At 52.6% G+C, this 15,172-nt stretch overlaps 1 protein-coding gene across 1 annotated transcript in view; it reads right to left on the bottom strand.

The window, feature by feature from the left end:
- Positions 1-15,172, bottom strand: part of LOC143941199 (exocyst complex component 3-like protein 2) — a 95,984-nt gene that overhangs the window by 74,273 nt on the left and 6,539 nt on the right. Inside the window, exons 2-3 of the mRNA XM_077463234.1 lie at positions 12,523-12,989; positions 7,275-7,708 (exon numbers count right to left, since the gene is read on the bottom strand). Of these exons, the coding sequence (XP_077319360.1) occupies positions 7,275-7,708; positions 12,523-12,979 (891 nt within the window). The 5' untranslated portion in view covers positions 12,980-12,989. The remainder of the gene's footprint in view (positions 1-7,274; positions 7,709-12,522; positions 12,990-15,172) is intronic.

Raw genomic sequence — 15,172 nt, 5'->3', positions numbered from 1 at the left:
CACCCCTCTCCCGATAATCTCTCCGGATCCTGCACCCCTCTCCCGATAATCTCTCCGGATCCTGCACCCTTCTTCTGATAATCTCTCTGGATCCTGCACCCTTCTCCCGATAATCTCTCCGGGTTCCTGCACCCCTCTCCCGATAATCTCTCCGGATCCTGCACCCCTCTCCCGATAATTTCTCCGGATCCTGCACCCCTCTCCTGATAATCTCTCCAGATCCTGCACCCTTCTCCTGATAATCTCTCCGGATCCTGCACCTGTCTCCTGATAATCTCTCCGGATCCTGCACCCCTCTTCTGATAATCTCTCTGGATCCTGCACCCCTCTCCCGATAATCTCTCCGGGTTCCTGCACCTTTCTCCCGATAATCTCTCCGGATCGTGCACCCTTCTCCCGATAATCTCTCCGGATCCTGAACCCTTCTCCTGATAATCTCTCCGGATCCTGCACCCCTCTCCTGATAATCTCTCCAGATCCTGCACCCCTCTCCCAATAATCTCTCCGGATCCTGCACCCCTCTCCCGCTAATTTCTCTAGATCCTGCACCCCTCTCCTGATAATCTCTCCGGATCCTGCACCCCTCTCCTGATAATCTCTCCGGATCCTGCACCCCTCTCCTGATAATCTTTCTGGATCCTGCACCCTTCTCCCGATAATCTCTCCGGATCCTGCACCCCTCTCCTGATAATCTCTCCGGATCCTGCACCCCTCTCCTGATAATCTTTCTGGATCCTGCACCCTTCTCCCGATAATCTTTCTGGATCCTGCACCCTTCTCCCGATAATCTCTCTGGATCCTGCACCCTTCTCCTGATAATTTCTCCAGATCCTGCACCCCTCTCCTGATAATCTCTCCGGATCCTGCATCCTTCTCCTGATAATCTCTCCGGATCCTGCACCCTTCTCCCGATAATTTCTCTGGATCCTGCACCCTTCTCCTGATAATCTCTCTGGATCCTGTACCCTTCTCCTGATAATCTCTCCGGATCCTGCACTCTTCTTCTGATAATCTTTCTGGATCCTGCAACCCTCTCCCGATAATCTCTCCGGATCCTGCACCCTTCTCCTGATAATCTCTCTGGATCCTGCACCCTTCTCCCGATAATCTCTCTGGATCCTGCACCCTTCTCCTGATAATCTCTCCGGATCCTGCACCCTTCTCCCGATAATCTCCACGGATCCTGCACCCCTCTCCCGATAATCTCTCCGGATCCTGCACCCTTCTCCCGATAATCTCTTTGGATCCTGCACCCCTCCACCAATAATCTCTCCGGGTCCTGCACCCGTCTCCTGATAATCTCTTTGGATCGTGCACCCTTCTCCTGATAATCTCTCCGGATCCTGCACCCCTCTCCTGATAATCTCTCTGGATCCTGCACCCTTCTCCCGATAATCTCTCTGGATCCTGCACCCTTCTCCTGATAATTTCTCCGGATCCTGCACCCCTCTCCTGATAATCTCTCCGGATCCTGCACCCTTCTCCTGATAATCTCTCTGGATCCTGCACCCTTCTCCTGATAATCTCTCCGGATCCTGCACCCCTCTCCCGATAATCTCTCCGGATCCTGCACCCCTCTCCCGATAATCTCTCCGGATCCTGCACCCCTCTCCCGATAATCTCTCCGGATCCTGCACCTGTCTCCTGATAATCTCTCCGGATCCTGCACTCCTCTCCCGCTAATCTCTCCGGATCCTGCACCCCTCTCCTGATAATCTCTCTGGATCCTGCACCCCTCTCCTGATAATCTCTCCGGATCCTGCACCCCTCTCCTGATAATCTCTCCGGATCCTGCACCCCTCTCCTGATAATCTCTCTGGATCCTGCACCCTTCTCCCAATAATCTCTCTGGATCCTGCACCCCTCTCCTGATAATCTCTCCGGATCCTGCACCCCTCTCCTGATAATCTCTCCGGATCCTGCACCCCTCTCCTGATAATCTCTCTGGATCCTGCACCCTTCTCCCAATAATCTCTCTGGATCCTGCACCCTTCTCCTGATAATTTCTCCGGATCCTGCACCCCTCTCCTGATAATCTCTCCGGATCCTGCACCCCTCTCCTGATAATCTCTCTGGATCCTGCACCCTTCTCCCGATAATCTCTCTGGATCCTGCACCCTTCTCCTGATAATTTCTCCAGATCCTGCACCCCTCTCCTGATAATCTCTCCGGATCCTGCACCCTTCTCCTGATAATCTCTCCGGATCCTGCACCCCTCTCCCGATAATCTCTCCGGATCCTGCACCCCTCTCCTGATAATCTCTCTGGATCCTGCACCCTTCTCCCGATAATCTCTCTGGATCCTGCACCCTTCTCCTGATAATTTTCTCCGGATCCTGCAGCCCTCTCCTGATAATCTCTCCGGATCCTGCACCCCTCTCCTGATAATCTCTCTGGATCCTGCACCCTTCTCCTGATAATCTCTCCGGATCCTGCACCCCTCTCCCGATAATCTCTCCGGATCCTGCACCCCTCTCCCGATAATCTCTCCGGATCCTGCACCCTTCTTCTGATAATCTCTCTGGATCCTGCACCCTTCTCCCGATAATCTCTCCGGGTTCCTGCACCCCTCTCCCGATAATCTCTCCGGATCCTGCACCCCTCTCCCGATAATTTCTCCGGATCCTGCACCCCTCTCCTGATAATCTCTCCAGATCCTGCACCCTTCTCCTGATAATCTCTCCGGATCCTGCACCTGTCTCCTGATAATCTCTCCGGATCCTGCACCCCTCTTCTGATAATCTCTCTGGATCCTGCACCCCTCTCCCGATAATCTCTCCGGGTTCCTGCACCTTTCTCCCGATAATCTCTCCGGATCGTGCACCCTTCTCCCGATAATCTCTCCGGATCCTGAACCCTTCTCCTGATAATCTCTCCGGATCCTGCACCCCTCTCCTGATAATCTCTCCAGATCCTGCACCCCTCTCCCAATAATCTCTCCGGATCCTGCACCCCTCTCCCGCTAATTTCTCTAGATCCTGCACCCCTCTCCTGATAATCTCTCCGGATCCTGCACCCCTCTCCTGATAATCTCTCCGGATCCTGCACCCCTCTCCTGATAATCTTTCTGGATCCTGCACCCTTCTCCCGATAATCTCTCCGGATCCTGCACCCCTCTCCTGATAATCTCTCCGGATCCTGCACCCCTCTCCTGATAATCTTTCTGGATCCTGCACCCTTCTCCCGATAATCTTTCTGGATCCTGCACCCTTCTCCCGATAATCTCTCTGGATCCTGCACCCTTCTCCTGATAATTTCTCCAGATCCTGCACCCCTCTCCTGATAATCTCTCCGGATCCTGCATCCTTCTCCTGATAATCTCTCCGGATCCTGCACCCTTCTCCCGATAATTTCTCTGGATCCTGCACCCTTCTCCTGATAATCTCTCTGGATCCTGTACCCTTCTCCTGATAATCTCTCCGGATCCTGCACTCTTCTTCTGATAATCTTTCTGGATCCTGCAACCCTCTCCCGATAATCTCTCCGGATCCTGCACCCTTCTCCTGATAATCTCTCTGGATCCTGCACCCTTCTCCCGATAATCTCTCTGGATCCTGCACCCTTCTCCTGATAATCTCTCCGGATCCTGCACCCTTCTCCCGATAATCTCCACGGATCCTGCACCCCTCTCCCGATAATCTCTCCGGATCCTGCACCCTTCTCCCGATAATCTCTTCGGATCCTGCACCCCTCCACCAATAATCTCTCCGGGTCCTGCACCCGTCTCCTGATAATCTCTTTGGATCGTGCACCCTTCTCCTGATAATCTCTCCGGATCCTGCACCCCTCTCCTGATAATCTCTCTGGATCCTGCACCCTTCTCCCGATAATCTCTCTGGATCCTGCACCCTTCTCCTGATAATTTCTCCGGATCCTGCACCCCTCTCCTGATAATCTCTCCGGATCCTGCACCCTTCTCCTGATAATCTCTCTGGATCCTGCACCCTTCTCCTGATAATCTCTCCGGATCCTGCACCCCTCTCCCGATAATCTCTCCGGATCCTGCACCCCTCTCCCGATAATCTCTCCGGATCCTGCACCCCTCTCCCGATAATCTCTCCGGATCCTGCACCTGTCTCCTGATAATCTCTCCGGATCCTGCACTCCTCTCCCGCTAATCTCTCCGGATCCTGCACCCCTCTCCTGATAATCTCTCTGGATCCTGCACCCCTCTCCTGATAATCTCTCCGGATCCTGCACCCCTCTCCTGATAATCTCTCCGGATCCTGCACCCCTCTCCTGATAATCTCTCTGGATCCTGCACCCTTCTCCCAATAATCTCTCTGGATCCTGCACCCCTCTCCTGATAATCTCTCCGGATCCTGCACCCCTCTCCTGATAATCTCTCCGGATCCTGCACCCCTCTCCTGATAATCTCTCTGGATCCTGCACCCTTCTCCCAATAATCTCTCTGGATCCTGCACCCTTCTCCTGATAATTTCTCCGGATCCTGCACCCCTCTCCTGATAATCTCTCCGGATCCTGCACCCCTCTCCTGATAATCTCTCTGGATCCTGCACCCTTCTCCCGATAATCTCTCTGGATCCTGCACCCTTCTCCTGATAATTTCTCCAGATCCTGCACCCCTCTCCTGATAATCTCTCCGGATCCTGCACCCTTCTCCTGATAATCTCTCCGGATCCTGCACCCCTCTCCCGATAATCTCTCCGGATCCTGCACCCCTCTCCTGATAATCTCTCTGGATCCTGCACCCTTCTCCCGATAATCTCTCTGGATCCTGCACCCTTCTCCTGATAATTTTCTCCGGATCCTGCAGCCCTCTCCTGATAATCTCTCCGGATCCTGCACCCCTCTCCTGATAATCTCTCTGGATCCTGCACCCTTCTCCCGATAATTTCTCCGGATCCTGCACCCTTCTCCTGATAATCTCTCTGGATCCTGTACCCTTCTCCTGATAATCTCTCCGGATCCTGCACCCTTCTTCTGATAATCTCTCTGGATCCTGCACCCTTCTCCCGATAATCTCTCCGGGTTCCTGCACCCCTCTCCCGATAATCTCTCCGGATCCTGCACCCTTCTTCTGATAATCTCTCTGGATCCTGCAGCCCTCTCCTGATAATCTCTCCGGATCCTGCAGCCCTCTCCTGATAATCTCTCCGGATCCTGCACCCCTCTCCTGATAATCTCTCCGGATCCTGCATCCCTCTCCCGATAATCTCTCCAGATCCTGCACCCTTCTCCTGATAATCTCTCTGGATCCTGCACCCTTCTCCCGATAATTTCTCCGGATCCTGCACCCTTCTCCTGATAATCTCTCTGGATCCTGTACCCTTCTCCTGATAATCTCTCCGGATCCTGCACCCTTCTTCTGATAATCTCTCTGGATCCTGCACCCTTCTCCCGATAATCTCTCCGGGTTCCTGCACCCCTCTCCCGATAATCTCTCCGGATCCTGCACCCCTCTCCTGATAATCTCTCCAGATCCTGCACCCTTCTCCTGATAATCTCTCCGGATCCTGCACCCTTCTCCTGATAATCTCTCCGGATCCTGCACCCCTCTCCTGATAATCTCTCCGGATCCTGCACCCCTCTCCTGATAATCTCTCTGGATCCTGCACCCCTCTCCCGATAATCTCTCCGGGTTCCGGCACCTTTCTCCCAATAATCTCTCCGGATCCTGCACCCTTCTCCCCGATAATCTCTCCGGATCCTGCACCCTTCTCCTGATAATCTCTCCGGATCCTGCACCCCTCTCCTGATAATCTCTCTGGATCCTGCACCCCTCTCCTGATAATCTCTCCAGATCCTGCACCCCTCTCCTGATAATCTCTCCGGATCCTGCACCCTTCTCCTGATAATCTCTCCGGATCCTGCACCCTTCTCCTGATAATCTCTCTGGATCCTGCACCCCTCTCCTGATAATCTCTCTGGATCCTGCACCCTTCTCCCGATAATCTCTCCGGATCCTGCACCCCTCTCCTGATAATCTCTCCGGATCCTGCACCCCTCTCCCGATAATCTCTCCGGGTTCCGGCACCTTTCTCCCAATAATCTCTCCGGATCCTGCACCCTTCTCCCCGATAATCTCTCCGGATCCTGCACCCTTCTCCTGATAATCTCTCCGGATCCTGCACCCCTCTCCTGATAATCTCTCTGGATCCTGCACCCCTCTCCTGATAATCTCTCCAGATCCTGCACCCCTCTCCTGATAATCTCTCCGGATCCTGCACCCTTCTCCTGATAATCTCTCCGGATCCTGCACCCTTCTCCTGATAATCTCTCTGGATCCTGCACCCCTCTCCTGATAATCTCTCTGGATCCTGCACCCTTCTCCTGATAATCTCTCTGGATCCTGCACCCTTCTCCCGATAATCTCTCCGGATCCTGCACCCTTCTCCTGATAATCTCTCTGGATCCTGCACCCCTCTCCTGATAATCTCTCTGGATCCTGCACCCCTCTCCTGATAATCTCTCCGGATCCTGCACCCGTCTCCTGCTCTTTTCTGTGATAAATCTACAAAAAGAAACCCCCCAGAATCAAACCCATGTTATCGGTGTGCATGGAATGGTGTCTGGGCCTCACAGCCTCTGACCTAGAAATGGGGACCTGCTCATTCTCAGCCACCCCTCCCTTTAACTCTGTCAGAGGTATGAGGGGCTTCCTAAACTCACAATGCAGAAATCAGTCACAAGACTCTCTGCAGTCACAATGTCTGGTAGAATGCAGGGTGGAGTCACAAGACTCTGCAGTCACAATGTCTGGTAGAATGCAGAGGGGAGTCACAAGACTCTGCAGTCACAATGTCTGGTGGAATGCAGGGGGGAGTCACAAGACTCTGCAGTCACAATGTCTGGTGGAATGCAGGGGGGAGTCACAAGACTCTCTGCACTCACAATGTCTGGTAGAATGCAGGGTGGAGTCACAAGACTCTCTGCAGTCTGAATGTCTGTTAGAATGCTGGAGGAGTCACAAGACTCTCTGCAGTCACAATGTCTGGTAGAATGCAGGGGGGAGTCACAAGACTCTGCAGTCACAATGTCTGGTGGAATGCACAGGGGAGTCACAAGACTCTCTGCAGTCACAATGTCTGGTAGAATGCAGGGTGGAGTCACAAGATTCTCTGCAGTCACAAGGTCTGGTAGAATGCAGGAGGAGTCACAAGACTCTCTGCAGCACTGGTATAGTACAGAGTTCCTGGTGGAAGACGTCACCTGATGCACATTTTTCGGGACCCCGGCACCAACTTTCTACCTCTTTTGCTATCATTGAACATGATAGGTGGAGCATTAGAAATCCCCTCCCCCAGTCTCACCAGGTAGTTCTTGACTGCCGTCAGGTCCTCCACCACCGTCCTCTTCATCCTGTCGGCTTGAGATGGCAGCGAGCCCATCTTACCCTCCAGGTTCTTCTTTAACCGTTGCTCCACACTGCGGCCCACCGCATCCACCCATTGGCCCCTCATGTTTTTGGGGCCCGGAGGACCCTCCCGAGCCTCTTCCTGCTGGATAACTCCGATCACTTCATCGAGCTTCAGGTGTTTTCCTTTATAGCCGAGAGACTCGTCCACCACGGCCCACATTTCCTTCATCAGGGCCTCATATAGGAGGGTCACATCCTTGGCCTGTCTGCCGGGACTCTTCACACCCGCGGGACTGACCTGCCCGTCGCACTCCGCCTCCAATTCCATGATGTGCTGGTCAGCCGATCGAAGGTCCCTCTGCTGGACCAGACGTAGGATCTCCAGGACTGAGCGAGGAAGAGAGGACCATCAAAGAATTATTCCTGTCTGTTGATCTATTTCCTATCAATCTATTTCCTATCTATTGATCTATTTCCTATCGATCTATTTCCTATCTATAACCAAGAGAAGGTGGAAGAGAGGACTCAAATCAAAGAACTATTCCTATCAATCAATTTCCTATCTATTTCCTATCTGTCAATCTATTGATCTATTTCCTATCAATCTATTTATTATCTATTGATCATTTTCCTATCTATCGATCTATTTCCTATCAATCAATCTATTTCTTATCTATTGATCTATTTCCTATCTATCAATCCATTTCCTATATATCGATCTATTTCCTATCTATTGATCTATTTCCTATCAATCAATCAATTTCTTATCTATTGATCTATTTCCTATCTATCGATCCATTTCCTATCTATCGATCTATTTCCTGTCTATAACAGAGGAAAGGTAGAAGAGAGGACTGATTAAAAGGTGACACTCCCTCCTATTGATGTTCTGTAATTTGTGTTTAAAACGTTATTAACGGACGGCGGTAAGTTCCCACAATTACCAACACGTGTAAAAGTGACGTGCGATGCGGGGGCCCCTCCCCCACACTATCACCAACCAACCCCAACTCACAAGTCTCACATCCCCGCAAATAATCCGGGAACAGCAAATGTGTCCATTTCATATAAGAAACCAATATTCATCCAAATATAATACAAATAGTTCCCGGTGTGTTTTGTGTCCCAGTTGTTGGGTCCCCGCGTGACGATCGAATCCCCCCACCCAATACGTTTCCATGGAATGGGAACTCCTCATAGTGTTGTATGTGTCAGTAAAATGTATTTCTTAATAGTATTGCAGTTCCAGTGTATCAGTTTACAGTCACATGGACAGTATGGATGTGGAGACAGTGGGGCTGCAGCTCCTGCGTCACTTCTGGTTTCAGCAAAGTCACCCGGCCCCGCCCGACGCGTGTTGTCATCATACCAGGTGACTTCCTCAGGGGATCGAGGCCGAATCCTCTCTGCTGAGTTTTATACGGTGACTTGTTTACATTGCCATAGGAATAAGGAAGTGCCACTGATCCTCACAACTACATTAAAAAAGCTACATTGCATAAAATAAACACAAAAACACTGGAGTGTGAAAAAATAAAAGTCATTAAATCAGAAAATGACATTACAAATATACACAAAGCTATAAACATCCCTTTATGGTCTGCCATCTTGTGGATGAATAAAATATTGCACTTGCCTATCGACCTATCACTAATAAAGCAATTGAATTCCTTTTTGTTATATGTAATGACCCAACCATTGTCCCGACCAATGACCCGAGCAACGACCCGAGCAATGTCCCAACCAATGTCCCGACCAACGACCCGAGCAATGTCCCAACCAATGTCCCGACCAACAACCCAACCAATGACCCGAGCATTGACCCGACCAATGACCCGACCAATGACCTGAGCAATGACCTGAGCAATGACCCGACCTATGATCCGAGCAATGACCTGAGCATTGTCCCGAGCAATGTCTTGACCTATGATCCGAGCAATGTCCCAACCAATGACCCGACCAACGACCCAAGCAATGTCCCGAGCAATGACCAGAGCAATGACCCTAGCATTGACCCAAGCATTGTCCCGAGCAATGACTCAAGCAATGACCCGAACAATGACCCGAGCATTGTCCCGAGCACTGATCCGACCAATGACTCGACCATAGGCCCGAGCAATGACCCTAGCAATGACCCGAGCACTGATCCGACCAATGACTCGACCATAGGCCCGAGCAATGACCCTAGCAATGACCTGAGCAATGACCCGAGCATTGTCCTGAGCATCATCCCGAGCAATGACCCAAGTACTGACATGACCAATGACCCAACCAATGACCCAAGCACTGACCTGACCAATGACCCAAGCATTGACCCGACCAATGACCCAAGCATTAACCGGACCAATGACCCAAGCATTGACCCGACCAATGACCCAACCAATGACCCAAGCATTGACCTGACCAATGACCCAAGCATTGACCCGACCAATGACCCAACCAATGACCCAAGCATTGACCTGACCAATGACCCAAGCATTGACCCGACCAATGACCCAAGCATTGACCAGACCAATGACCCAAGCATTGACCCGACCAATGACCCAACCAATGACCCGAGCATTGACCCGACCAATGATTCAACCAATGACCCAAGCATTGACCTGACCAATGACTCGAGCATTGTCCCGACCAATGACCCAAGCACTGACCTGACCAATGACCCAAGCACTGACCCGACCAATGACCCAAGCATTGACCCAACCAATGACCCAAGCATCGACCCGACCAATGACCCGAGCATTGTCCCGACCAATGACCCGAGCAATTACCCGACCAATGATCCAAGCAATGACCCAAGCACTGACCTGACCAATGACCCGAGCACTGACCTGACCAATGACCCAAGCACTAACCCGACCAATGACCCGACCAATGACCTGAGCATTGTCCTGAGCAATGACCAGAGCAATGACCCGAGCATTGACCCAAGCATTGTCCCGAGCAATGACCCGAGCAATGACCAGAGCATTGTCCTGAGCAATGACCCGAGCAATGACCAGAGCATTGTCCTGAGCAATGACCCGCGCAATGACCAGAGCAATGACCAGAGCATTGTCCTGAGCAATGACCCGAGCAATGACCAGAGCATTGTCCTGAGCAATGACCCGAGCAATGACCCAAACAATGACCCGAGCACTGATCCGACCAATGACTCGACCATAGGCCCGAGCAATGACCCGAGCAATGACCAGAGCATTGACCCGACCAATGACCCGAGCATTGCCACGAGCATCGTCCCGATCATCGTCCCGCACAATGACCCAACCAATGACCCGAGCACTGACCTGACTAATGACCCAACCAATGACCCGAACACTGACCTGACCAATGACCCAAGCATTGACCCGACCAATGACCCAAGCATTGACCCGACCAATGACCCAAGCATTGACCCGACCAATGACCTGACCAATGACCCAAGCATTGACCCGACCAATGACCCAACCAATGACCCAAGCATTGACCCGACCAATGACCTAAGCATTGACCCGACCAATGACCCAACCAATGACCCGAGCATTGTCCCGACCAATGACCCAAGCAATGACCCGAGCACTGACCTGACCAATGACCCGAGCACTGACCTGACCAATGACCCGAGCACTGACCTGAGTATTGACCCGACCAATGACCTGAGCATTGACCCGACCAATGACCTGAGCATCGACCCGACCAATGACCTGAGCATTGTCCCAACCAATGACCCGAGCATTGTCCCGACCAATGACCCAAGCATTGACCAGAGCAATGACCCAACCAATGACCTGAGCACGGACCCGACCAATGACCTGAGCATTGTCCTGACCAATGTGCTGAGCATTGTCCCGAACAATGACCCGAACAATGACCCGAGCAATGTCCCGAGCATTGTCCCAAGCAATGACCTGAGCATTGTCCCAAACAATGACCCAACCAAAGACTCAACCAAAGACCCGACCAATGACCCAAGCATTGACCTGACCAATGACCCAAGCATTGACCCGACAATGACGCAAGCATTAACCCGACCATTGACGCAAGCATTGACCCGACCAATGACCCAAGCATTGTCCCGACCAATGACCCAAGCACTGACCAGGCCAACGACCAAAGCATTGACCCAACCAATGACCCGACCAATGACCCAAGCATTGACCCGACCAATGACCCAAGCATTGACCCGACCAATGACCCAAGCATTGACCCGACCAATGACGCAAGCATTGACCCGACCAATGACACAAGCATTGACCCGACCAATGACCCAACCAATGACCCAAGCATTGACCCGACCAATGACCCGAGCATTGACTCGACCAATGACACAAGCATTGACCCGACCAATGACCCAACCAATGACCCAAGCATTGTCCCGACCAATGACCCAAGCACTGACCAGGCCAATGACCAAAGCATTGACCCAACCAATGACCCGACCAATGACCCAAGCATTGACCCGACCAATGACCCAAGCATTGACCCGACCAATGACCCAAGCATTGACCCGACCAATGACGCAAGCATTGACCCGACCAATGACACAAGCATTGACCCGACCAATGACACAACCAATGACCCAAGCATTGACCCGACCAATGACCCGAGCATTGACTCGACCAATGACACAAGCATTGACCCGACCAATGACCCAACCAATGACCCAAGCATTGACATGACCAATGACAAAAGCATTGACCCGACCAATGACACAAGCATTGACCCGACCAATGACCCAACCAATGACCCAAGCATTGACCCGACCAATGACACAAGCATTGATCAGACCAATGACCCAAGCATTGACCCGACCAATGACCCAAGCAATGACCCGGCCAATGACCCAAGCAATGACCCGGACAATGACCCAAGCAATGCCCGACCAATGACCCAAGCAATGCCCGACCAATGACCCAAGCAATGACCAGACCAATGACCTGAGCGCTGACCCGAACCAAATGACCCAACCAATGACTTGAGCACTGACCCGACCAACAACCCGACCCAATGACCCGAGCACTGACCCAACCAATGACCCGACTAATGACCTGAGCTGGGAGTGTGAAGAGAAGTGGAGCACATGAACTAGTGGTAAATGTCAGAGCAGCTGCTATAGAAGAGGCACCAGTGAGCCAATGACTGGCAGCAAAAAGGGGAGGGACAAGGCATTCCTGGACCAATCCTTCTTCTACAGAGTGAACAGAGACAACCAATTGACCTACCTGAGAGCGGTTCTCGGACCTTCTCTGGTTCCCGGATGACTTCATTCTTCTCTGGAACCACTTCCACCATTGATTCTCTCTGAGAGCGGTTCCCTGGGGTTCCTCCACCAGCTCCAAGCCATAGAAAGGACAGCCGTTTTACTCCACCTCCGGGGCCTCCACCATCCTCTTCTGCTCCATCTTTTTTGCGCCCCAATGATAAAAGGCTCACATCTTCTGACTTACGCCTTCCCCGCCTCTTCTCAGGGGCCCCGAGGACCCCCAGAAGGCTTTTTCCTCCTTTCCAGAATGGTGAAAGATTAGCAATCTTTTCCAGTGTTCCTCTTCGTTTGGCATCTGACCCCAACGGCTCTCTTTTTCCCTCCACTTCATCTTCAAGGAATGGATTACCCCCCTCAGGGGAAGGACGGTCCAAGGGGGTGTCTTCATCGAAAGGGTTGGGCACGGTGACTGGCATGGCCTCAGTTCTGTAGACATAAAAACATATTGCTTAGTGAAGAAAATAATTCTAATCCCATCCCCACCTCCATGTAACACCATCCACCTAATACCCTCCCACCATATCAAACCATCCATCCAGTACACCCCACCACCATGTCACAACATCCACCCAATACCCCCACCACTGTGTCACACCATCCACCCAATACCCCCACCACCATGTCACAACATCCGCTCAATACCCCCACCACCATGTCACAACATCCACCCAATACCCCCACCACTGTGTCACACCATCCACCCAATACCCCCACCACCATGTCACAACATCCACCCAATACCCCCCACCACTGTGTCACACCATCCACCCAATACCCCCACCACCATGTCACAACATCCACCTAATACCCCCCCACCACTGTGTCACACCATCCACCCAATACCCCCACCACCATGTCACAACATCCACCCAATACCCCCCACCACTGTGTCACACCATCCACCCAATACCCCCACCACCATGTCACAACATCCACCCAATACCCCCACCACCATGTCACAACATCCACCCAATACCCCCACCACCATGTCACAACATCCGCTCAATAACCCCACCACCATGTCACACCATCCACCCAATACCTCCCCACCACCATGTCACAACATCCACCCAATACCCCCCCCCCCCACCACAGTGTCACACCATCCACCCAATACCCCCACCACTGTGTCACACCATCCACCCAATACCTCCCCACCACCATGTCACAACATCCACCCAAAACCTCCCCACCACCATGTCACAACATCCACCCAATACCCCCCCCCCACCACCGTGTCACACCATCCACCCAATACCCCCACCACTGTGTCACAACATCCACCCAATACCCCCCCACCACCGTGTCACAACATCCACCCAATACCCCCCCACCACCGTGTCACACCATCCACCCAATACCCCCCCACCACCACCATGTCACAACATCCACCCAATACCTCCCCACCACTGCGTCATACCATACACCCAATACCCCCCCACCACCACCACCATGTCACAACATCCACCCAATACCTCCCCACCACTGTGTCACACCATCCACCCAATAACCCCCCACCATGTCACAACATCCACCCAATACCCACACCACTTTGTCACAACATCCACCCAATACCCCCACCACCATGTCACAACATCCACCCAATACCTCCCCACCACCATGTCACACCATCCACCCAATACCTCCCACCACCATGTCACAACATCCACCCAATACCTCCCCACCACCATGTCACAACATCCACCCAATACCGCCCCACCACCGTGTCACAACATCCACCCAATACCCCCCACCATGTCACAACATCCACCCAATACCCCCCCTCACCACCATGTCACACCATCCACCCAATACCCCCCACCACCATGTCACAACATCCACCCAATACCTCCACCACTGTGTCACAACATCCACCCAATACCCCCACCACCATGTCACAACATCCACCCAATACCCCCCACCATGTCACAACATCCACCCAATCCCCCCCCCTCACCACCATGTCCCACCATCCACACAATACCCCCCACCACCATGTCACAACATCCACCCAATACCTCCCCACCACTGTGTCACAACATCCACCCAATACCCCCCACCATGTCACAACATCCACCCAATCCCCCCCCACCACCATGTCACACCATCCACCCAATACCCCCCACCACCATGTCACAACATCCACCCAATACCTCCCCACCACCATGTCACAACATCCACCCAATAACCCCACCACTGTGTCACACCATCCACCCAATACCCCCCCACCACCGTGTCACAACATCCACCCAATACCCCCCCCCCACCACCGTGTCACAACATCCACCCAATAGCTCCCCACCACCGTGTCACACCATCCACCCAATACCCCCACCACTGTGTCACACCATCCACCCAATACCTCCCCACCACCATGTCACAACATCCACCCAATACCCCCCCCACCACCGTGTCCCAACATCCACCCAATACCCCCCCACCACCGTGTCACAACATCCACCCAATACCTCCCCACCACCGTGTCACACCATCCACCCAATACCCCCACCACTGTGTCACACCATCCACCCAATACCTCCCCACCACCATGTCACACCATCCACCCAATACCTCCCCACCACCATGTCACAACATCCACCCAATACCCC

Source organism: Lithobates pipiens, unplaced genomic scaffold, assembly GCF_037356315.1.
Source record: "Lithobates pipiens isolate NorthernLeopardFrog02 unplaced genomic scaffold, aLitPip1_a1.2 Scaffold_3, whole genome shotgun sequence".
NCBI lineage: Eukaryota > Metazoa > Chordata > Amphibia > Anura > Ranidae > Lithobates > Lithobates pipiens.
The sequence above is the reverse complement of the archived record's forward strand: the minus strand, read 5'-3'. Positions and strand labels throughout refer to the sequence as shown.